Source organism: Hemitrygon akajei, chromosome 26 (assembly GCF_048418815.1).
Source record: "Hemitrygon akajei chromosome 26, sHemAka1.3, whole genome shotgun sequence".
NCBI lineage: Eukaryota > Metazoa > Chordata > Chondrichthyes > Myliobatiformes > Dasyatidae > Hemitrygon > Hemitrygon akajei.
The window spans coordinates 31,529,225-31,555,459 of record NC_133149.1 but is presented as its reverse complement, the minus strand read 5'-3'; the positions used below and the strand labels follow the sequence as shown (position 1 = coordinate 31,555,459).

At 37.6% G+C, this 26,235-nt stretch overlaps 1 protein-coding gene across 2 annotated transcripts in view; it reads left to right on the top strand.

Annotated features, from left to right (window-relative positions):
- The window catches only part of LOC140716830 (protein Aster-B-like), a 440,998-nt gene that overhangs the window by 358,432 nt on the left and 56,331 nt on the right, over positions 1-26,235 (top strand). For both annotated transcript variants that reach the window (XM_073029779.1, XM_073029780.1), the window contains 8 exons: positions 1,258-1,342; positions 5,019-5,122; positions 12,026-12,121; positions 13,218-13,298; positions 15,321-15,436; positions 22,025-22,181; positions 24,155-24,332; positions 24,945-24,983. In XM_073029779.1, the coding sequence (XP_072885880.1) occupies positions 1,258-1,342; positions 5,019-5,122; positions 12,026-12,121; positions 13,218-13,298; positions 15,321-15,436; positions 22,025-22,181; positions 24,155-24,332; positions 24,945-24,983 (856 nt within the window). The remainder of the gene's footprint in view (positions 1-1,257; positions 1,343-5,018; positions 5,123-12,025; positions 12,122-13,217; positions 13,299-15,320; positions 15,437-22,024; positions 22,182-24,154; positions 24,333-24,944; positions 24,984-26,235) is intronic.

Here is a 26,235-nt window from a genome sequence, read left to right as displayed (position 1 = left end):
GCATCTATTGCTGTACTTAATTGTCCAAATTGCTATCCAGTCCAACAATGGAGAACCAAAACAGGCATGACATTAGTGCTCCTTCATTTGAGTGGGGGTTCCAAGCCTGAAGAGTAATAAGATAAGAAGTTTTTTTCCCACTCCATCATTGCTTAATGTAAAATAATGTTTTAATTATATTTTATTGTTTATTTTTTTTTAATAGTCTCAACAGCATTTAAATATCTCTCAATATTAGAGACTGTTAAAGATCTTATTTTGGAAGTGAGGCTGTTAGACCTTTATGATGGGCAAGGTTTCAGCAATATATCACCTGAGCTTGCTTACCACGCATGTCCCATTATGCTAGACCTTTTTCCAGGCATAACAGTTTAACATCCGCCCCAGGTAAGTGCAGATTGGCAGAGACCGCAAATGAAAGTGAATTCTGGCACTGGCTGAATCCAGTTTGATTTGACTTTTTAATGGTCTGTCATTTATGATTTTGAGGGCACAAAAATATTAAGAGCTTTTTTCTCATCAGTGAATATTTCAAAATGCCACCCATGAACTCTGTGGCATACCTGTGTGTACAAAGAGATGAGAGTAACACACAATCTGCTAGAAGAATTCAGCAGGTTGAGCAGCATCAGTGGGAAGAAAGAAGTTGTTGATGTTTCGGGCTGAAACCTTGAATCAGAACTTGGAGTGGAGAGCCATGATGGCCAGCATAGAGAGGAGAAGGGGAGTGGACTGAGGAGAGTTGTAAGATGACAGGTAAGGAGGGGAGGTGAGCAATGATAACTTCAGTGTCAGTCCTTATGCAGTGTTTCGGCCAGAAATGTTGACAGTTTCTTTCCTTCCACTGATGCTGCTATTCTTGCTTAGTTCTTCCAGCAGATTTTGTGTTGCTCCAGATTTATCTGCAGTGTCTTGTGTATACAGAGAGAACAGCCTAATACTAAAAGGCCTTCTTCTGGAAGAACTGCATTGAGGGTGGTATAACTTGGCTACCAGGAAGTGACAGTTTGTGTGAAAATGTTATTTTTATACTCCAATCAAAATTAGTCACTACAGAAGTCAATGGAGACCAATGCTATGTAAAATCAACAAAAAATGATTAGTTCTTATGTTTCACCTGTTAAATTATGCACAAGTTATCTTTTGAAATGTATTCATGGATAGCAAGAGTTTGCTTCTATTTCAGTCAAGAATGTTCCGAACATTTCATTCTAGAATGTTAGAAAACATTAAAAAGAGCTTGTTGTTATGTTTCAGGTTTTGAGTCCAACATACAAGCAACGGAATGAGGATTTCAGAAAGCTCTTTAAGCAGCTGCCAGACACCGAACGGCTCATTGTTGGTAATGAATAAGCATCCATATGTATCAATTGTGTCATTTCACAGAACAAATGGCTACAGCATTGTTTAAAATATATTTGTTTCAAATAAGATGCATTTTGGTGACTAAAGTGTTAATTTATTGCCTTCAGAAAATAACACTGGACAGCAAATTTTTTTTTTCAAAAGTGTTGCTTCCTCAGAGATTTTTTGTGGTATGATAGACCACTTGAAGGTGAACACAAATATATTTTCAGACTACTTACATCATGAAGGAATTTGGAGAAACAAAAAAATAACTTATTGAATATGGTGCTTTTAATTGCATAATGGTGCTGACACTTTGCAATAGTTCAACTAAGCTAAATATGTTTTGTTAATGATTTTCATTTGTACTCAGTGTCTGAGGCTTCGCGCTTAAGCGTCCAACAATAATCAGCCAGCGTTGACGGATTTCAGTTGCCCTGATACTGTTTCTCCATGACCGCAATGTCCTTGTGAAACCTTTCACCATGCTCATTACTGACAGCGCCAAGATTTGCAGGAAAGCATTTTAAAGAGAATGCAGAAAATCAATCTTAATTGATATGTTAGACCTCATGGTTTTGTATGCTTGAAGCATGTTGTCAATTAGCTGCATTTAGTGCTATGTAGTTGTCAAGAAAATTTTCAACAACATCCTTGAATGCCTTCCATGTGATTTTTCTCCAGTCCCACTAGAAGTTACTCCTATTGCCTGTCATTGATGACAAGTTTGATTTGTGGACCAACAAAAATGCTTTCCTTAATCTTGGCATTAGTTATTCTTGGAAACATTTGTCTCAAATATGGAAATCCTTCACGGAAATTTTTGTACCTGGTGACAACAAATTCTAACTTTGCAGTCTTGAACGCAGTAATTCTGCTTTTGCCTTTGATTATCCCAAATCTCTCACCAGGTCATTTAACTCAGATTGAGTTATCAGATGAGGCTCACTCAACATAAAGAGTTCAAAATTTGTATTAGTATGAGTGTCATTTTCCATTCCTGGTTCATGCATCATAGCATGTTCGTCTGCCTCCTCTAGACTTCTTGTTTCTGGTGGCTTTGGTACTGGAAGACTATCATCATGTGGCACAGGCCTTATGGCTGAAGGGAGATTAAGGTATTCAGTGGTTTCTTGTTTTTAGCAGAGAAACCAGATACACTGGTCAGACAGAAGTCGCAGTGTACCGTATGATCCTTCTGCTGTCATCATATCATCAGGACAGCGAATGGCATTGATTTCAAGTACCTAAACTCTAAGATTGACAGCGCATGTTGCACAACAAATCTGAAGAGCCCAGGCTTTGTCTTGATCGCCAATTTTACACCCAAAGTAGAGCTTATTGGCTTTCTTAATAAGAGGAGTTATGATTCGTCTTTGAAACTTAAGCGTATGCTCGCCACAAATATAGCAGAAAGTATTGCGGCTGTTGCAACATTGGCGAGACATTTTGCTATCACAAATACTTTTGAAAATACAATTACTTTATTATAATGAGTACACACAATATGCTATGCACGTAAAGCATGCGCATCAATATGATCGCAAACCGATATAAGCGCAATGCAGAGAACGGTGTGTGCGTGATGCTTTTATAGCCTTCCTAAAACCTGTCTTGCCATGCAGCATCCACCCTGTCTAAGCATGCACAGGCATGCCTGGACAAGATAGAAAACTTTGCAGCTTACATTGTGGGCAACATTTTATTTGACTTGAATTATGAATTGAAATAACAAATATAGGCAATTTTTAAAAAAAGATAGGGATCCATGGTGATGTTCATGATCAGCAGCCAAAAATCCATAAGGTACACCCAAAAGTATTCAGGAAGCAAAATCTTTGTTGTCCAGTGTAAGCAACCTCAAAACTTCAGTGGTACTGCATTTTTTGCATAATATTTTACATTTGTGTTTTGGTATGTAATTTCTGCTAAAGTGATGGAAGGGTTCCCACTCCAATTGAGTTAGCAGCATTGATTCACAAATAACCTGCTCAGTCATGATCAACTATGTCCTGAGGTAGCTCAAGACTCCATTTCAGCTTGGCTCCAGACAAGGGCAAATGAACTGAATTCCACACTCGAGATGAAGTCTGAGTGACAGCTTTTGATGTTAAGGCAGCAACCAATTAGCCATAGTAATTAAGGAGGTCTAGTGAAATTGAAGTCAGAAGCAATTAAGACAAAATTCACCACTATCTGCCTGAAACAGAGAAAATTGCTTCTGATTATTGGGGACCTGTCATCTCAACCTTAGGGTGTTCCTCAAACAGTAGTTTTGGTTTTAGATTATAAGCTTACTTTTTATTTCTGCATACCCATTTTCCATGCAATACAGACAATACTACTCATCTTCAGCACTTTATAACTTAGTAGTGCTGTTTTACACAGAAAATACCTCCAAACCCATGATCTCTCACCACCGACAAATGATGGAGTAGCAATTGTATAGAAATACCATCATCTCTGAGTTCTCCAGGTCACAAACCATCCTTCCCTCATTTCAACAATAAACTGATTCACCCTCCCTATTTGCTGTGTTGACTCATTGCAAAATATCTCATTAATATGTTAAAATCAAATCTTTCAAGTTAATAAAAGGGAGTGTATGATTATATCAGTAATCCATCTGTAGTCTAAGTGCACACTGGAACCAAAATCAGTCAGAACTGGCATTGGACTAAATGGATCGAAACAGTATGTGCCCCTTTATTTCAATCAATTTGTATCTAATGTATGTAACTGATTTTAGTGGACTTGGATTTCCTTATTCATTTGCAATAAGACCTGGCTCATAGTCCTACCAGTGGCAACACTTGCCCAAACTGAATGCAGAGGGCTGATAGCGCTGGGACTCTATGACCTGGGTTGGGTGACAAGGACTCATAAGGAAAGAAACAGAACCCCTGGTGCATGTCCCAAATAATACTGAAAATTCCCAGAAAACCTGGACTCCACATTTGGAGTGTATGATTATGCACGGAAACTCAACAATTGTTAATGTTGAAAGCTGGTAGTACCTTTCTGAACCAGTGAATTCAATCAGCTAGTTTTGTACCAATGACTAACCTTATTTCCATAAGATGACTAAAATTTCAAGGCATAATTCAGATACCTATTTGGTTTCAAAAGTTGGTTATATATTTAAAATTAATCTTGTTTCACAGTGGAAGTCAGCAGTATTTTCTCTGTAAGTGGGAAAGCAAGATATGATGTGTTCATTGATAAAATGACACAAGTAGTAACAAACTAAATGAACAGTTTAGTTTCTAAAACAAATACTTTCTAGCTTTTTGTTGGAAATCAAAGTAGCTTTTAGTATATATTGGTTCACCACAATTTTAATGTAGATCATTCATTTCATCTTGCAATAGTCTAATGTTAATGAATTGAAGAAAAATGGAGCGCTGTGTGAGAGAGAAGGGTTAGATTAATCGTGGAATAGGTTAAAACGTTGGCACAACATCATGGGCCAAAGGGCCTGTGATGTATTGTGCTGTTCGATGAGTTATGAGTCAATGTCATGCAGACTAACTTTAAAAGTGCGATGCTTTAGAATATATACTATGTTGCTTTAGCTCTTTGGTTTATTAGATGGCATAAGGTTCGAGTGAATTGTTTTACTCATATTAGTAATGACTCACTTTCTTTCCTTATGAACTGATATTTTCCAGATTACTCATGTGCGCTCCAAAGGGACATCCTCCTTCAGGGGCGACTCTACCTCTCAGAAAACTGGATCTGTTTTTATAGCAACATTTTCAGATGGGAAACACTGGTAAACTCATGCTAATTTTTCTTATTTTGCGCATCATAACACAAAGAAAATATATTACAGTAATGATTTACAAGTACCAGCAATTGCATTGTGTCACTTAGAGAGGCTTATAAATTGCAACACACGCAAAATGCTAGAGGAACTCAGTAGGCCAGGCAGCATTTATGGAGCAGAATAAACAGTCAACATTTCAGGCTGAGACCCTTCATCAGGACTGGAAGAACAGATAGGAAGTCAGTGTAAGGGGGTGGGGAGAGGGGAGGAAGAAGTGCAAGGTTGTAGATGATAAGTGAAATTGGGAGGGGGGAAGGGTGAAGTAAAGAGCAGGGAAGTCGATTGGTGAAAGAGATACAGGGCCGGAGAAGGGGCAATCTGATAGGAGCGGACAGAGGCCATGGAAGAAAGGAAAGGCAGAAGAGCACCGGAGGGAGGTAATGGGCAGGTAAGGAGATAAGGTGAGAGACGGGAATGGGAAATGGTAAAGGGGCGCGGGTATTACCGGAAGTTCGAGAAATTGATGTTCTTGCCATCAGTTTGGAGGTGGAGGTAGAGACAGTAGCAGCAGTAGAGGCAGCCGTCGACTGACATATGGGAATGGGAGTAGAATAAAAATGGGTAGCTACTGGAGATCTCCCTTTTTCTGGTGGATTGAGCGTAGATGCTCAGCGAAGCAGTCTCCCAATCTGCGTCGGGTCTCACCGATATACAGGAGACCATACCAAGAGCACAGGGTACAGTAGATAAATCGAGCCGACTCGCAGATGAAATGTCGCCTCACCCAGAAGGACTGTTTTGGGCCCTGAATGGTAGTGAGAGAGGAAGTGTAAGGAACAGGTGTGGTACTTGTTCCACTTGCAAGGATAAGTGCCAGGAAGGGGGATAAGTTGGGAGGGATGAATGGACAAGGGAGTTGCATAGGGAGCAATCCCTGCAGAAAGCAGAAAGTGGGGTGAAGGGAAAGATGTGATTTGTGGTGGGATCCCATTGGAGATGGGGGAAGTTATGGAGAATTATGTGCTGGGTGCAGAGTCTATTGGGGCGGTAGGTGAAGACAAGAGGAACCTTAACTGCCTGATGTGGCAGCAGGAGGATGGGGTGAGGGGAGACATGAGCAAAATTGAAGAGATGCAGGTGAGGGCAGCGTTATGGTGGAGAAAGGGAAGCCCCTTTCTTTGAAGAAGGGGGACATCTCATAGGTTTTGGAATGAAAAGCCTCTTCCTGAGAGCTGATGTAGTCGAGATGGAGGAACTGAGAGAAAGGGATGGCATTTTTGCAAGTGACAGGGTGGGAAGAGGTATAGTCCAGGTAGCTGCAAGAATTAGTGGGTTTATAAAAAAATATCAGTAGATAGACTGCCTCCAGAAATAGAGACAGAGAGATCGAGAAGGGGAAGGGAAATGCACCAAGTAAATTTGAGGGCAGGGTGGAAGTTGGAGGCAAAGTTGATGAAGTCAACAGTCTCAGCGTGGGTGCAGGAAACAACACCAGTGCAGTCATCGATGTAGCATAGGAAGAGATGGGGAGCGATAATGGTGTAGGCTTGGAACCTGGACTTTTCCACATAGCCAATGGAAAAGCAGGCATAGCTGGTACCCATGCGAGTGTCCATAGCTACACTTTTGGTTTGAAGGAAGTGGGAGGAACTGAAGGAGAAGTTATTGAGAGTGAGGACCAGTTCTGCTAGACACAGGAGAGTGGTGGTGGAGGGGAACTGGTTGGGTCTGTTGTCCAGATTGGTTCAGTTCTAGGGATAGCTAAATGGATGACTGTCATCTGTGAGATGTTATAAAATTAGTGATGGGATATTCTGTCCAAATAAGATGTTAATCATTTAATAGGTAACTAAAATTGTGGTCTTAATCTTAATTGGAAAAACAAGTTAACATTTAAAATAGAACTTAAAATTACTAAACACATAAATAGTGCAAGAAAAGGAACAATGAGGTAGTGTTTATCAGTTCAAGGTCCATTCCGAAATCTGATGGCCAAAGCATGCAGTAATAATTTCATGTTTCCCGATTATTTGAGTTTTGGTATTTCCTTCTAATGCAGAGCATTTCTCCTGATATTGCATCACAGTTCAGAAAGAAAAATAATAGGATTCCCAGTCAAATTGCTGAAACTTGACATAACCTTGTATTACCAGAGCTTCGATGATTTGCCTGTTACAGTATAAAATGAAACCTTTCCAATATTATAGAAGGAATTCACAATAAAAATTTGTACACTATATTGAACAATATATGATTTTAATACAGGTGTGGACACTGATCTAAGCTTCTACTGACCTGAACAATCCCTCCTAACCTGGATCTACATACCGCTTTCCAGCTGCTCCTCCAACCCTTCCCCTTATCTCTTTATACTGGCTTTCTCTCCTCTATTCAACCTCAACTGACCATCAGGTGCTGCCTGACCCACTGAGTTCCTTCAACAGCTCTTTTTTTTTTCTTCTCCATATTCCAGTGTCCTCAATCTCTTATGTCACTACTTGAAGATTTTATCTGGTTTACTTCTCTGGCCTTGAAGTCAGTGTGGGTCAAATTAGATGCAGTCAGTCGTAGGCATGGGTGTCTGCGTAGTCTTGAGATTCCTGTTATTGAGTCTAAAACCTCATTTATATGATACAGTTGGATAGCAGCTGCCTACTCAGGAGCAGTGGACTTAAGTATCCAATGTGGTGAGGATCTGATGCAGGTGAAGTGAATTTTAATTTGACTTATTTCATTGACATTCGGGATGCTCTACAGTATATGCCTATGTTTAGAAACCTGTCAGTTTTCATCTGTTCTGCCTTTGAAAGGTAGCAAACATCCCACATCAGGACATGATTCCAAGCTTTGCTGCTTTGGAACAGTTGCATCTCTCCATCATAACTCCTTTGAAACAAATTGTCCAATGGCTGCCTATAGCAACTTGTTGCATTGCTACGTGGTGACTCCACTACAGAAAGAATTTGCTGTTAACTGCTTTGGGATATCCTGGGATTATAGAGCCATGGATCTATACAGCAGAGGAACAGGTCCTTCTGGTCCATCGCATCTATACTGGCCATCATACCTATCTGTACTAATGCCAGTCGTCACTTTGAAAGGGTGTACAGAAACAATGGTGATTATTGTAATAAATAACCTATGAAAAGCATCATTGTAGTGTATTTTTTATATAAAGTTTAGCTTTATTTGTCACATGTACATTGAAACATACAGTGAAATGCGGTTGTTTGTATCAACGACCTACACAGTCTGAGGATGTGCTGAGGGCAGCCCGCAAGTGTTGCCATGCTTCTGGCGCCAACATAGTATGCACACAACTTACTAACCCTAACCTATACGTCTTTATGGAAAGAACCTTGAGTACCTGAAGGAAACCCATGCAGCCACGTACAGACATCGACATGAATTGAACCCTAATCACTGCACTAACCGCTATATTACCATGCTGTCCATGTTAGGAGAATCAAGCAGATTTCAATAACTGTAAAGGGAACAAGAGGTGAAGTCACTAACTATCCTTGTGAAGGGAACCTGAGAATGGCAGGGTGGAGATATCTGCTTGAGGGTTTTGATGTGAAGTGGAAGACTGGCACTTGTGAAAGGGATCTGGGAGGGTGGAGGAGAAGACACCAGTACTGGAGTTTTTCCTTCACCTTCCCATGTCCCAACCACATTGGATGCTTCAGTCCATTATACTAAATTTCCAATGACTAATATGCTTAAATTGTATTTAAAATGTTAATTCATTTTCTAATTAAAACCAATTAGTTATCTATTGAAAGAATTACATTTTATTTGGAAAAAAAATTACACTGCTAAATTAAATCACACAGTTTTAAAGTAAATGACAATCTGGTTATCTCCAGGACCCAACCAATTTATAAATCTGGGTACCAGCATATTGGAGTTGGGGAGACAGGGTCTTGGGTCGGGTGTCATCTGAACTGGATTGATCCTAACCTCAGGTGATGTCCATATCGAATCTGCATGTTCTGTCAGTGACCATATAGGTTTTCTCCAGGTACTCCTGTTTCCAATAACTTCCCAAAAGACATGCTGTAGATATGTAAGTTACCTCATTGTTGGTAAGTAGGTAGGAAAAGAATCAAAAGTAAATTAGATATGTGAGGGGAAAAAAGTGGCAGAGATACAGGAGATAAGTAATTACATCAAGCTAGCAAGGGTAACTAATTGTCAATAAGTATGAGTATCTGGATTAGCACAGTTCTTATTGCATTTTAGGAAAAAAGAACCTTTACAGCTATAAAATGTTAAAAAAAAGTTAACTTTCTAGTGAATCATTTCAGAAGATTATTTTGTGATTAAGAGTCCCAACAGATCCTTTCATTTTGAACACCTCACAGTTTTCAGAAGTGGTTTTGGACCTTGTCAAAGTAATAGGTAAACAATTAAAATAAATCCTGAACAAGAAGAAATTTCAGTAAATGATTTTATCAAGTCTGTCAACATTGCTATCTTTTCAGTTCCCCACAAGGACAAGTTAAAACACTAGATAACTGGGATTACACGATTCCTCCCAAAGCAAATATTGCTGTGTAGTTTGAGACTATTCATTTTTATGCACTTCTGCATAATTTGAAACTGATATTTCACTTATCTCATTTGTTTTCAAAAATTAAGATTAATATTTCAAAATAACTTCAAATTAAATTTTAAAGGCTTATGATATGTTCTGATTTTTCTGTTATAATTTTTTAACATTCATTTATTTGTGTTATTTTTCCATTGGGAAAATCATGTCAGAGTGCCTCATTGTTATTAGCCACATTAAAAATGTTTTAGTGTAACTTGGAATGACCTCCGCATTTAAACTATGGAAATTTCTACTTCCTGTTCAATGAATAGGGTTGTGTCCGAATTAGTGAAGTCATATGAATCCCACTCTGTGATCAACTCAGTTGCTTGCTTCATCATGATCTCTTGATCTTCTCCAAATTAGAGGTCATCATCAAAATTACACAATTATATGCAACCACATGAGGAATCCAACAATCTGATAACTTAGAAGTCAAACAGATAATAACATTAACATCAACATCCTCCTTGCATTTATTTTTGCATTTTTAAATGTTTATAATTGAGCGTTGAACTTTAGCCAGAAGAGCAAATTAATGAATGCAGGAGGACTGAATTAATGCTCCATCAATACTTTGTCATTGTTTACAATGAACCACCCTTCCCCCCCACCCCACAAAGATAGGATGTTTTAGTATTATCTGTTATTATATTATCTATTATAGAGCCCCTAGGTTTGTGACTCATCCCAACCAAAATTAAAAATCAATTTGACAGTCACCAGTATTTAAATAAGCATTTAAGATACAAATGTTCAAATAAACATTAATTTGAAATATGAGGCTTCTTAATATGATTGTGTTTAGGCATCTGTTTAGGGGTTATATTATCTGCAAAGTTAGCTGTTGCGTTAACAGCTTTACAAAGGGTGGTGCAGATTGAACTGATCAATGAAATTATTTGACAGCAGCTTCACAATAACCATGATAAGTTCTTCCGATATGTTATCCTCCAGTTTTAATGTTCTTAAATGCAAGGAGGGAGATTCCTCTTTCTGATATAAAGGAGAGGAAGATTGTTTTTCCTTAAGATTTTTGTATTCAGTTAGCAGTGAAGAAATTTTCGGTCCCATGGAGTTTACAGCAATAAGGATATGATCTTTTGTGATATTTGATACTATTTATTAGATTGCTTGCTTCAATAAAAGTAACTTCTGATTATTCTGGTACCACAATTAAGTTGATTCTATATCATCATGAAATGCCCCACATTTTTATCCAGATTTAATATATTCTACTTTCATGCCCATTTATTTCTCTCCATCACATTCAAGAGGGAATATTTCAACTTAATTTCTAATCAAACTGCAGATGCTAATATATGAAAAAAAGCACAAATGCTGGAAACATGCAGTCAGTCAGGCACCATCATTGAAAAGAGAAACAGAGCCAACATCTCAGATCGAAGACCCTTCACTAGAACTGATCAGCTGAATGCTTCTAGCACTTTTAGTTTTTATTTTTTTTATTAAACTCATTAGAAGTTGGTCATCTTCAAGTTTAGATTTAAAATGCTTCATTTAATTAAACTTGGGGATTTTGACATATTCTAAATTGGAAGAGCTAGTTGTAGTTTAGAACCTGAATTGGAAAATGACTGATGTACAACTCTCTGTGGCTTTGTGCATGTACCTAGTCATATCTGAATGACTTCAAGCAATCTGCTGCAGCAGAAGTGGCTATGCATTTCTTTTGATAGGTGTGATAAAGAGGAGAACATTTTGAAGTTACTTCTTTTCAGAAAACATAACCTCATTAAACTACAAGAATATGATTAGTGTACATACCTGCCTTTAATTTCAGCAATTTGCCTGCTGTTGGATATTCCAGAGTTATGAAGTGACAAATGCTCTTTTATGATAAGCAAACTCACCCTACTTTAAAAGAAAAAGAAACTTTCATAAATTAAAATGATCTAAAACTGTTTCACAGGATGTGGAGGATGGTGGCAATTTCTTACCCATTCCCCATTGTCCCTGAGTTAATGGGAGTAAGGAGTCAACCACATTGGTGGGTCTAGAGTCACATATAGTCCACTCCAGGATTTCCTCCACTAAAATAACATTAGGGAACCATGTGAGCTTTCATGTCAGTACAGTAGTTTTATAGTTACTGTCGGTCATTCTTTTTATTCCAGATTTTTATGTTAATTACATTGATTTAAAATTCTCAGCTGTCATGATGGAATTTGAGTAAATATCTGGATCACTAATTCACAACTCTGACTGTCAATCAATAATTTAATCATAATGCTGCCACCTCTCGTAATCTCTGGCAGTCTTTCAATATTTGTTCTCTTTGTTTGATTTAGCTCACTGTTCGCCTCAAAGATGTTTGTTCAATGACAAAGGAGAAAACAGCCCGGCTCATTCCCAATGCTGTTCAAGTTTGCACTGACACTGAAAAGGTAATCACAGTTACATTAATGTGAGTGTTAACAAAAGGATTCAGCCAGTGCATAATGTTGAAAATAATGTTCTGTCAAGTGTAATAAATTGATATTGTTAGAAAGCTAGTGACCTGAGTTCTCTCTGTCAATTGAGAGCTGCATTTTTACACTTTATACTCAAAATTGTGCACTTAAATGTATAAAATCTTTGCAAAGTGTTTTCAAACTTCAGCAAAACCAAGTTCCTTCTACAAAACTGCCTCTGCAGCACCACATTGATAGCTCATGGTAAGGTCCTGGAAAATGTGGACTTTACCTATATCTCAGAAACTACCTCTTGGCAAAGGCAAAGATGATGAAATTCACCACTGGCTACAATACACAGTCACACCATTTATCTATTGAGGAAAAGCAATTTTGAAGATGACCTCAGACCTGGCATTCAACTTATGGTCTATTAAGTAGCAGTGATCTCCCTTGGGTATGGTCCTGAGATCTGGATTACCTACACAGCCAGTTAAACCACTTGAAAATAGGACCAGCATGGTTATTCCATGTGTTCTAAATTCACGAGAAACATAAATAAAGCAACCTTAGGGTAGTCTCCCAGGCCAACATCTCAAACACTGGCACTGGGGCACCAGTTATGCTCATATGGCTTCTTAGGACAGGCCACGCAACTACTGTACGTCCAATACCAAACTCCCAAAATGGATATTCTGATGGAAGGGGCTTGAGAGAAAGATTCAAAACTGCTTCTTGTCGCAAACTAATGCAATGCATTTTTGTGTTTTCTTCTTGATATAAAGTCAGTGACAGCTGAACCAATATTATCCTGGAAAGGCCATTTCATATGGTGAAGATGTTCTTGCAGTACTTGTGATATTTGTGATTTTTTTTTAAGTGTTTGTTCTGTGCTCTGGGAATTTATACCTCCACAATAGTTGAAATTTGTGTCATATTTTGCAACTGCGCAGAGGGCAAATGATTGCACCAAATGATTTTCTACAGCATATGACTAAGGTTGTTTGACATTAGATTTTTTGAAATTCATTTTTTGAAATTTCCTTTTCTGTATTGTGGGGCTAATTGTTTGTATTTATCTTGTTCGTAGCACTTTTTTACTTCTTTTGGAGCCCGGGACAGAACTTACATGATGATGTTCAGACTCTGGCAGAATGCACTGCTTGAAAAGGTAACAATTAAAGCTATTTAAAATTGAGATATATATTAAAGTAATAATATTGAATAGTGCGATCTAACAGAATATGAAAGTAATATCCCATAAAGTAAAAATTGCAATGTTTCCTTTCCTTCCAACTTCAAAAGATCAGAGATCAGGCATGATGCTTTGAAGAGAAGTCATTCACTGAGCATTATGTTTTCATGTAAAACTACATTTTCAAATATTTGCTATGTATCTTCACAACCTTGGGAAAAAGGAGCTGCAAAAATATAAGGAGACTAACCTCATAAAAAATATAACCATAATTGAAACAGGTGTCTCATGCAAAAGCAGATCAAAGAGGAATTTTCAGTTCCCATTTGAACATCTGCATGTCGTTCTTTACTTGACATCACTTTCTGAAGTAAGCATTGGAAGGAACGATCTAGTTAAATTATGGCATTCTGCCCAAAACGGACCTGCAGCTTCTTCATTTAAGAGCTGTAAATGTAGTGCTATTCCCTTTTCTCAGTTTCTTTGCCTCCTCCGCATCTGTTCCCAGGATGCAGCTTTCAATTCCAGGACAGCAGAGATTTCTATTATCCGTACATCCGCACTCACCCCATCTTACTGCCACCGCAATAGTGATAGAATCTCTCTTGTCCTTACCTACCAATCCATCAGACCTTATCCTCCATAACTTTCGCCATCTCCAAAAGGATCATACCACTAAACATATCTTTACTCCTCTCCCCCCCACCACCACTTTCTGCAGGACCGCTCCCTCTGTGATTCCCTTGTTCATTGGCTCCTCCCCGCTAATCTCCCTCCAGATACTTATCCCTGCAAGTAGTCTAAGTGCTACACCTGCTCATACACCTCTTTCCTCACCTCTGTTCAGGGCCCTAAACTGTCCTTCCAGATGAGGCAACACATCATCTGCAAATCTGTTGGGGTTGTCTTTTGTGCCAGGTGATCCCGATGCAGCCTGCTCTACATTGGTGAGACTGGGGAACTGCTTCATTGAGCATCTCCGCTCCATCCGCCACAAGCGGGACTCCCCGGTGGTCAAACATTTGAATTCTGATTTCCATTTCCATTCTGACGTGTCGATCCATGGTCTCCTCCCTTCTCTTGTGCCAAGATGAGGCAACCCTCAGGGTGGAGGAGCAACACCTTATTTTCCATCTGGATACCCTCCAACCTGATGGCCTGAATGTCAACTTCTTCCAGTGAACAAAATCAACCCCCTCCCGTTCCCCACTCTGACCTTTCACTTCTCACCTGCCTATTACTTCTCCCTGGGTCCCCTCCTCCTCTTTCTCCTATTGTTTACTATCAGGTTACTTCTTCTCCAGACTTTTACCTTTCCCACCACCTTTTTATTCAGGCATCTTCCCCCTTCTTTCTCAGTCCTGAAGATGGGTGTCAGCCTGAAAGGTCAACTGTTTACCTTTGCTGACCTGCTGAGTTCCTCCAGCATTTTGTGTGACTTGCAGTAAATGTGGTATGATTGGTTTTCATTACAAAAATAGATTTTTTTTTTGAGGGAAGTATCTATCAGAACCCTGTCTGGAGCTTTTGAAGTTTGTGGTGATATTGAGCTGAATTTTTGATCTCCACTTCCCTTTGAGACCTGGTCAGTGAAAGCAAAATTTATCTGTGCTAGCATCAACATATTGACCACTTTGAGGAACATTCAATAAAACAAAAATCTCTAGAATGTGCTACATTTTTAATAGTATAAACAATGAGGAGAATTGCAAGAAAAAGTAACTGATAAATTATTTGATAAATGTAATTTATGTATTTAAAACTTGTGCATATATCTAGCACATTTCAACAGACATGTTAAATTGAGGTAGTTGTTCAAAATAACCATGCAAGGTCCTGGTATTAAAACTGTTTTCTGATGTTTTTGAATTAAAATCCAGTTTAATATATATATTTATTGGTTAATGCAAACTCAATTATATTTTATTCAAAATAATGGTCTCACATTAATTTTAGTATTATTCTATAATCACTGTGGATTTAATCCTATGATTGCAGCCTCTTTGTCCCAAAGAGCTGTGGCACTTTGTTCATCAGTGTTATGGGAATGAGCTTGGTCTGACCAGTGACGATGAAGATTATGTTCCCCCAGATGATGACTTCAACACAATGGGGTGAGAAAACATTTTCTTTCCTTTGAACAAAGCTATTTCTCTTTGTACTGATTTACTGTGACATAACACCAACAGAACTGACAAATTTAGGTGGGAGTGGAGACTACTGACAAATTAGGTTCCACATCAAGATGGCATTCATCAAAGAAAGGCAAGAGAAATGGTATATTCCTTTTTCCTATGTACCAAGTGACAGTTATTCCATGCACTATTAAAAGAGGAACAGATATGTAGATAGATATCAGAGACTTACAGAAAAATAGAAATATTGCATTGGAAATTTCAGTTTCCAAATAGTATCTGAGATTGTCTCAGTAATGAAGGCTCAGAGAGGGGAGAAATTTGGAGGTGTGTCCAGGAGAGCTTTTTAATACAGTAAGTAGATAAACTGACAAAGGAAGCTACATTACTTGACCTTATCTTGGGGAATGTAGTCAGTCAAGTGGAAAGATATCAGTGAAGGATCATTTTAGAGATAGTGACCATAATTCCATATGTTCTGAAGTGGATATGGATTAGGGTAGTAATAAACCAGTAACTAAGATCTTAAAATGGGGGAGGGCACTTTTATTACATAAGAGAGGACCTAGCACAGGTAGATTGGGAGTATCTACTTGCTAATAAGTCTACATCTGCACAGTGGGAAGCATTCAAAGGTAAAATAACAAGAGGTCAAGTCCAAAATGTTCCTATAAATATAAAAGCTAGGATAACAAATTTAGGCGATCCTGGGTGTCGAAGGATATTGATAAAGAGGCGAAAAATGAAGCATATGACAAGTATAGGGAGCTAGTGATAGGGTGGGCCTATCAGGATAATAAAAAATGTAGTGGGGCCCTTAAAAAATAAATTGAGGCTAAGAGGGGTCACAGGAAATCACAGGGTTAAGGTAAATCCAAATGCTTTGCATAAGTATATTAAGGGCAAAAGAACCACCGGGGAAATTGGGGCTCATTAAGGAGCAATCTGTATGTGGAGCCAGAGGTATAAGTGAGATCCTAATGAATACTTTTCATTGGTGTTCAGAAAGGCAATTGACTTTGTAGTTGAAATATTCAGTGAAGGGATAGGTGAAAGTCCAGTGCTGATCTCCAAAAATAAAAAGGAGATATTAATGCTTTATTTGGCTTAAAAGTGGACATATCTCCATAGCCAAATGGAGCAAAGGCAGCAGCAAGAAGCCTGTTAACTGTAGACCTGGGAGCCTAACATCAGTGATAGGGAAGATACTGGAAAAACATTCTGAAGGAGAAGATTATGGTCTCTTGGAAAGGCAGGGACTGATTAGAGGCAGCCAACATGGCTGCATTGTCAAGGGTGGATTTTGGCTGACCAATTTGATTAAAATCATTAAATCATTTGAAGTGATAGCAAAGTACATTAATGAGGTCAAGACAAAATAGATGTGATTTAAATGGAGTTTAGTAACTATACAAGGTTCAATATGGGAGACTGGCTCAAGATATTAGGGTCATGGGATCCAGTTCAAGTTGGCAAATTTAATTCCAAAATTGTCTTGGCAACAGGAAACTGAAGCTGATTGTACAGAGATGTTTTCATATTTGAATGCCGATTACTAAGTGGTATTTAGGGTATGTGGGGAGATTTAAAGGGGTCATGAGGGGAGACCTTCTTCACCCAGAGAGTGATAAGAACGTGGAATGTACTGCCTGAGAGAGTGATTGCTGCTAAGTTCCTGATAGCATTTAAGAAGTGTCTAGAAACTCTAGATCAGGGGTTACCAACTTTTTTTTATGCCATGGACGAATACCATTAATGGAGAAGTCTGCGGATCCCTTCTCTAGATAAACACTTGAATTGTTTTGGCATTAAGAGCTATGAACCAAGTTTTGGGTGACAGAATTAATATGAAGTCTGTCCATTAGTTGGTGTGTATAATTGGACCCAATAGCTTGTTTCTGTGCTGTATCATTTTGCAATGCTAATGAATGAAGCAGGTCTTGAGATGGGAAAATAATGGGGCAACAGTTGGGACATGTCAGTTAAAATATATACAGTGTATTGTAAAAGTATTCAGCACCCTACCCTTTGTCCACATAAATAAGTATTACAACCAGGGATTTTGATCAATTTAATTGAGAATTTTTATTTGTGAATCACAAGCTCCTTTTTTCATTGTAGAACCTAAAGAGCAGGGAAAATTATAAAGCATGAAAAACTAAAAATTCCAAAATTGTAATGTCAGCAGTTCAAAAGTATTTTTTGCTCAGTACTTAGTTGAACCACCTCTCGCAGCTTTAACCTCCAGTAGTTATTTTGGATAAGTCTCTATTAGCCCATTCCTCCTTGAAAAATTGATCAAGCTGTGCCAGGTTAGTTGGGGAGTGGTGGTGGACAGCAATCTTGAGGTCTTACCAAAAATATTCGAAAAGCATCCCATAGTATGATGCAACCTCCACCATACTTAACAGTAGGGATGGTGGTACCTGGCTGATGCGCAGTATTAGATTTACACCACAAATACTGCTACGTGTTGAGGCCAAGGGGTTCCATCTGTTACTCTCATCTGACTACAAGACCACCTTTCTTATCTTTACAGTATCTTCTAAGTGATGCATTGCAAAGTCTTTATGGGCAAGAATAGGCTTTTTTGTTTAGCCAGGGTTTCTTCCTTGTCACTCTTCCAATAATACCCTTTTTGTGAAAGGCCTTAGAGATTATGGAGCCATGAATTTCATCTCCATTTGCAGCCATTGACTTCTGTAGGTCACTCAGAGTGAATGTTGGCGAAACAGTAGCTTCTCTTACAAATACCATTCTTATCCACTGACTAAGTTTAGATGGTGACGGGAACTAGGCAGTGTAACTGTGGTTTGAAATTTTTTCCCCCGCTTTTTGATGATGGACTGCACTGAGCTCCAAGGTATGTTCAAGTGCTTTTGAGTTGATCTCGTACTCTTCCACAGATTTGTGCTTCTCTACTATTATTATTTCCCTGACTTGCCTTGAAAGTTCTTTTGTCTCCATTTTGATTTGGTCTGTTGAAAATCTACCATACTGTTGAACCTTACAGAGAGAAGGAATATTTATTCTTATGAATTCAGTGAAAGTAGGTGATCCTCCGATTTTCTACATTAACAAATTGACTGAATTAGTGAGGTAATAAACAGTATTGCACCTGAGGAATGTTAGTCTAGTAATTAAAAAGGGGACAAATACTTTTTCAGCCTCACAGTTTAGCTCTTTAATTTTGTTGTTGACAGTTTTTGGAGTTTTTCTTTTGATTTGACATGATGCCCAATATTTTGTAGATTAGCTCAAAAAATCCTACTTTAGAAAATGAGACAGTAAACAGTGAAAGTAGTTGTGGGGGCTGAATACATTTTCAACGCACTGTATAATAGTTTGGATTAGAGGCTATAGCATAGGCATTTTAGTATATTAACCATTTAATAAACAGTTTTGAAACCATACAAAAAGAGTTGGAACTGTCCAATTTGAAAGCTTACAAGTTTTGTATCTTCTAAGATCTGCCATTTACGCTTGGATATCATAACACAATCTTTGTTCAGTTTCTCTTTTAAGGGTATGTTGTAGCAATTTAAATTAATTTGTATTTCTTGAACTCTGATAATGACCATAAGACTGAGTTGTTACTTAATTAAGATTCCTGGCTTAGATAGACACGTGTACTTTGAGTGTTGGACAAACAGCTTATTGTATTTATTTGTCCACCCATGCATTTTAATGATTGGTACTGCTCAAAAAAACTGCAGAAATTCTCTTATGTTGCATCCAGTCATCTCAGCACATATCCATCTGAAGATCAACATCATCATAAATAGCTTCAGAGAAATCAAGATATCTGATGGTTAATCACAATGAATAGTTGTAATTGGAGAATTGATCAAGAACATTAATGAATTGAAAAGAAAGGGTATTTGTGAAAGTTGACAGTTTTTATTAGTATAGAGAATTAAAATGCTCTGATATTTTTGAAGATTAAAATAAACATTTTGAAACATTTAAGGGCAAATCTTCATAATGTATATTTTTTATTTGGAGATACAGCGGTAACAGGCCCTTCTAGCCCAATGAGCCACGTTACCTAATTACACATGTGATCATATGTCTTTGGAATATGGGAGGAAACCAGAGCACCCAGAAGAAACCCACACGGTCACAGAAAGAACGTACAAACTTCTTAATGGCAGAATTGAAGCCAGTTTGTTGGCGCTGTAATAGTGTTCCGCTAACTGCTATGCTACTGTGCCACTTAATACGTATATATAAATACATATACTCAATTAGCACTGTTACGTTCCCCAGTAACCGGGTGACTTATCAGCAAAGATAGATGGGTCAGCTGAAGCCTGATACTACTATTTTCAAACGTTTTTATTTATAAAGGGGCACAAACGCATGGTTAATACAAAACATTCAGATCATGTACGTCATCACAACTCAATCTAAAGCACCGGTATAGTAATAATCAATCAGAAATAAGCTCTATCGTTGTCTAGGGGTAATGTAGATATATATTGTTTGCTGGATATTTAAAAGTCTTTTTGCGGTCACTGCAGTTCCACCAGCTGCCGTTGTCGTGGGGTGTCGCGTTGGTGCACTTTTGTTAGAAAGAGAGAGAGAGAATGAAACATTTACCCGACAGGTTTTCCAACCTGTAGGAGGTAGTCGGAAGTCTCGTTGGGGAATGGACTCTCATCTGTGGCTTCCCCTGTAGCTAGGCCGTTCTTGCGTGGTGAGGTCGCCAATCCCAGGCAAGGAAAAGACGCACACGAACCCCACCACCGGCTGTCGCTCTCCAAACGCTGTCGCAGGAATTCTCGCGTATCTTCTGGTGCGTCTGAAGGGGTCCTCCCCCCCAGACCCTCCTTTATACTTCCTCACGGGACTGCCGGTGTCAATCTCTCTCAACCAGCCCACTTTGCCCGAGGGCTTTACACGTGGTCTTCATGAGACAATAGTCAAAGAGTCGCTTTATTCTGCTTCCCGGGGGAACGTGGTCTTCAGCACGTCTCCCTCTCTCTCTTGGGTCATTTGACCCCCCCCCCCCTTGACTAGGGCTCTTGCGAATCTCACAAAGGAGGGGGCTGGGGTCATAACAGCACGTTCAGAATTGGTATACACCTCAGCAAAAAGGTTGCAAATAACAATTTATACTGAATTTCATCATAAACAAAAGATTCTGTTATTAAAGAAATAGTAATAACACACCTAAAAATAAGATTGGGTAGAGTATGAAAGAAAAATAACATTTGAAAAATCTGTTTTTGAAGTTGTAACTAGCAAAATAGATAAGGGGAAGTGGTTGGTGTGATGTTTTTAGATTTTCTAAAGGCCTTTGATAAAGTGCACAATAGAAGGTACAACAGCACATTGAAAGTAACACACACAAAATGGTGGAGGAACTCAGCAGGCTAGGCAGCATTTATGAAAAAGAGTACAGTCGACATTTAAAGTACATGATAAGGGACAATCTGCTGACGGGAAAGGAGAATTTGTTAACAGACCAATAGTGAGAATAAATCAATAATTTTCAGATTAGGAGATAGTGAATTGTGGGATACTGCAGGGACCCTGATCACAAGCTATATCACTGATTTGGTCAAGAATATGAAGCATAATGTTTCCATATTTTCTGATTATACAAAGCTATAAAGCAGTGAGGAGGCTGCAGGGAGACATAGACTGTCTATCTAAGTAGGTAAGAATGTAGCAGAGTGAATTAATGTGGTAAATTGTTAAGCCATTCTTTAAGCAGGAAAAAAGTGGGCTTTTGTCTTTAATGGAGACAGGAAGATGTGTAGATCTAGATCCTAGCTGATCTCAGTTAACATGCAGGTGGAGCAAGTAGTTACAGAAGAGACAATTATAAAAGAGTATTTGAGAACATGAGTCATTTTGCTCCAGACACTGGCAAGACCTTGTTTGAAGCATTGCATACAAATTCTGGTTTTCGTACCTAAGGAGAGCTGGAAAGATTACAGTCAAGGTTCATCAGATTGATTCCAGGCTTGTTGGGCTTGTCTTTTGAGGAGAGATTAAAACATTTTGAACTTGTGCTCTCCGGCATTTAGAGGATTGAAAAGTAATCTCACTGAAACATACAGAAGCTTTATGAATTATGAAGAGTTAGGCAGAATTTTGCAGAGTTGATGCTTCTCCTGGCTAGAATGTCTGAAACTAGTCATCCCAAAATAAGAGTTCAGCCATTTAGGACAAATAAGAGTTCAGCCATTTCAGTTAGTAGACGATGAATATTTGGAACTCTGTATGCAAGAGGGCAGGTGAAATTCATTTATTGTGTATATTCGAGCCTGGAATAGGTAGACATTTAACTAATAAAGAATATTAATGGGGTATAAGTACAAGAAAATGATATTCACATAAAGTATCAGCCATATTGAATGATGGAGCAGGTAGGAAGAGCCAAAAGGTCTTCTGTTTCTATTACTTGTGTTTTTATTTTCATTGGGATTATACTTAATTTATATTTAACTAACATAAGGTTCTTAAAATGCAAATTGCTATATACAGACAGTAACAGAATGGAAAGTTGTCTTTCTTAGTTATAGTGAAATATATATGTATATTTGTGTCTGACAGGTTTTGCGAGGAGATCCCAGTCGAAGAAGTAGAGGTGAATGATAACTCGTCGAAGAGCAGCGTTGAAGTAAAGACGGATGCTAGTCCTCAGATGCACAAGAAATCAGTCACGAACAGCACACTAACCTCTACGGGGAGCAATGAGGCTCCTGCCTCAGTACGTGAATAACTTGTTTTAATTCACGGCCAGAAGATAAGTTTAATAAAACTAAGTAGTAACAATACAACTCAGAAATAAAAAAGAAATGTTTCAATTTCTACAGAGCTTCTGAAATAGTAAAGTCAATTTTAGTTTAAGGAAAACATATTTAAAGTACTGGAATTAAAGGATAAATATTTTAAATAATCCATTCACTCAACATATATTTAATGTAACAAATTTGAGTACCTCACCTGATGCGAACTCCAGAAGAAGAGCAAGAAGAATGTAAGAAAAAAATGATCATTGTTATTTTGTCTATTGGATGACCAGCAGCACATGTGTTCTCAGACTGTGCCCCACAAAGTGCACTCCTCATATTCCACTCTTTCAAAAGTGTTTCAAGGTTCAAGATACATTTATTATCAAAGTATGTATGCAGTATACAACTCTGAGATCTGTCTTCTCCAGACAGCCATGAAACAAAGAAAGCCACGGAAGCCATTCAAAGAAAGCCATCAACCCCACCCCACGCGCAATAAAAGCATTTTGCGCAAACGGCAACAAGAACATCAAACCCCACCATGCGCAAAAAAAATTGTGCAAATGGCAACAAGAACATTAAAACCCAAACCTCCCTTCATGCAAAAAAAGCAAATTGCGCAAAAAGTGCCTTCCCATCTTCAAAACAAATTAGCTGTAAATACAGTCTTTACCTTCATTCAAATATGTCATCAAAGAAAATTGATAAGAAATGATAGAAAATAGCCTTGAACAATTAGCCTTCAGAATATTTTCAGATGCTTCTTCAAATCTTGCAGAAGAGTGCAAAAAACAAACTTTATTGATCATGTTGAATTAAATGATTTCTGTCAGAATGGTAGTTGAGGCACTGCAACCAGTTGCTTTACGTCCAGGAACAGAAAGGAACATCAGCTAAATTTCTTGTTGTATCTTTATGGATGCTTGATAAATACAAGATCTGAGATGGTCCCATGGTTAAATAACCCAGCAGCAATAATTTTCTAGGTTTGTCTCTCCAAGAATACTCTTGGAACTATATTTAAATGTTATTTATCTTTAAATAAGAAAAATAAGGACATTTAAAAAGAAGATGGCGACTGCACCAGCTTTGCTTAAATGTTTAATTATATTTAGAATTTTAAAATGCATAAATTTTACTGTCCTGCAAGTAATCAAGATGTGATTGTGCAATTGGACCACTGATCAGATGTATCAAATAAAACTTCTTGAAGATAGACATCAGTTTTAAAAGCTAAGGCAAACTAAATTTGTAATATATTGAACTGTTCTCCATTCCAAATTGTGATGACATTTTAATGATTCACTGCTTGGCGATATCCCGTTTCAGCAGTTTAACATGTTCAGCTGCTGTTTTGGAAAGGACTGTGGATCTGATTTATGTAGTTCCTATATCTTCCTTTAGTTAACTGTCTTCCCTCCTTCCCTTTTACCACCTCTTGCACATAAAAGTTCCTTCAGTGATGACCCATTTTACCTAAGGAACCTTAGTTGGAGCACTCTAGTCTTGCACAGTAGCTTAAGATTTACTCATTAATATTAGATTTTATACATATTAGATCTTCTCATTTTAATATCTATCTTTTGTCATTAGCAATGACATTTATTCAATTTATTGGAGGTAGACTGAAAACAGAAAAAATTTTGCTCAGTATTTAAATCTTGCTCTTATTTGGTCACAATACAATATCTATTATAAGTAAACTCATTTTAATCCCACATAGGATTTATAGAATTATAGGAACTAAAGAATTCATCAGGTTCAGTTTTGCTTTAATCAGTGGAAAAAATCAGCAAACATATTTTAAGGATACCATTAAGAACTAAAACTTTATTGCAATGTAATGAAGGAAATGAAATAACAACCACAAATAGACCTACACCCTCTAATTCACGACAGAGTTTTAGAGCTACTGCTGCAAGTTGAATTTATTTTATTTCTGTTGTAGTTTGATGGTATTACTGCAGATGATGAAGTTGATTGTCAGCTAGAAGGTGAAATTGGAGATCTTCAGGTCATTGACAGGAATGAGATCAATTTGTCTGCAAACTCTCCATCTCTGGACTTCAATGATAATGAGGACATTCCAACAGAACTGAGTGACTCATCAGAAACACATGATGAGGGTATGTCATTACACCTGTGAATCTTATGTTATTTTCAATTTATCTCAGTAGGTTTTCCATCACCACAGATTGGACTGGAGGGTGGGGAAAAATCTACGATTAGAATGAGGTTTCAACAATTAGTAAATATGAAATAGTCCAATGAAACTGATCAGACAATATTGATTGTATCATGTTGATCGACCATCATGCTGAAAATGTGAACTTTGTGGGAATTATTTTAAATTAGCCAAGGCACGTTTTGCATAATTTTATCCAGCTTTACCTGCTTTAAAACCGCATGGGAGCAAAACCCTCTCACCTTGGGACAGAAAAGAGCAGTGAGACTTTTAGAAATAAGTGAAATTTTGCATGTAAAATAGAGCACAGCAAGCATTTTTAAAAATGTGTTTTTTTAGTTTTATGAAATATTCAGAAGCATCCTTGTTTATTTTGATTATCTCTGCGCACATAAATTCTAGAATACTTGCCCCACCATACTTTAGCGAATGGATCACAACTATGAACACCAAGTACAGTTGGGAGATGTGATAAAACTGGAGTAAACATGACACTCATTACAAAATTTTGTCCTGTTTTCACTTTCATATTTCCTGTCTCCATTCATTTCAGTGGGACTAACTACAGCTGATTTTAAAAAACTGAAGACAGGTATGGAACCATTGAGTTTAACAATAAACAAACTTTTGAAGATTTTAAGATTACTTAATAGATCTTTTTGTGTCTTGTGAATATTTTAAAGGTTTCATACCTATAAGGGGAATTCAACCCAATTTAAAAATCAATGGACAAATTTAATAGCATACTTAGAAATGCAAATTCTACTGCCAAAATCCCCAAATTAATTAAATGTTTATTTATTATTCACATTCAGGATAGTAATCTCAGATCACATAGTTAATCTTTAGAATTGCTGCACAAGCTGACTCATTTGCCTACAGTTAAACGTGGCAGACATTCTTCACAGCATTTCATCCCTTCATTCCCTGAATTATACATACACAACTGGCTGTTATTGTGGAATTATCCACTTATAACTTAAGCTTTCCACAGATGACACATTTTCTATCTCCTCCCAGTTCCCTCTTTCCCTACTGATTAGCAGTTTATTTCACAATTTTATTCCAACTGGGAATTCTGGCAAAAATGTTATGAAAGGATTTTTCTTTTTTGTAAATTAATGTGAAGGAGCTTTTGTGGAGAGTTGCAATTATATCATGAATACAATAATAAAGTTAAAGATTGTGTTGGTGAGTAGATATATCACATTGTTTTAATTTTAAATGGGGTTGAAATTTCCTTCTTCCAAATAAATTGGGCATTTTACTGCATGTAAGCAAAGATATTAGACAAGTTACTGCATTTGTGACGCAGTTTTACTTTTTCAATTCCCTGTGTTCATAAGTGACTTGCAGGTTGTTCTAAGTAAAAGAAATAAGCACATTACCACTGCAATTATTCTTTTTTGATTTTCAACCTGCTTTTGTAGTGCATGGTTGTTTCTATCTGTTTTAAACTGAGCCCCAAAGTTGACACATGATGTGGATCATTTACTGGTAATCAATTCAAGCAAAAATGTATTTTTCTTAATTGCTACTTTAAATTATAACACAGGAGTAGGTTTTCACAAGTATTCAAATTATAAGAGTGATATTCACCAAAAAATGATGCATATGGATGGTTATTAGACAGCACAGAATTCAAAACAAATTGCCTTTTACTTCTGAACTGTAAAAATAAATCAAAGACAGTAAAGGCTTTGTGTTGATTGTTCAGGACATATAGACATCTATTGATGAATGTTATTAACACTGCTAGGCAAAAATGTGGTCAGTGACTTTAATTGTTCATTTTCCTGAGAGAACAGTGTAATGAGTGGATACTTAATTTCTCATTGTCTGAG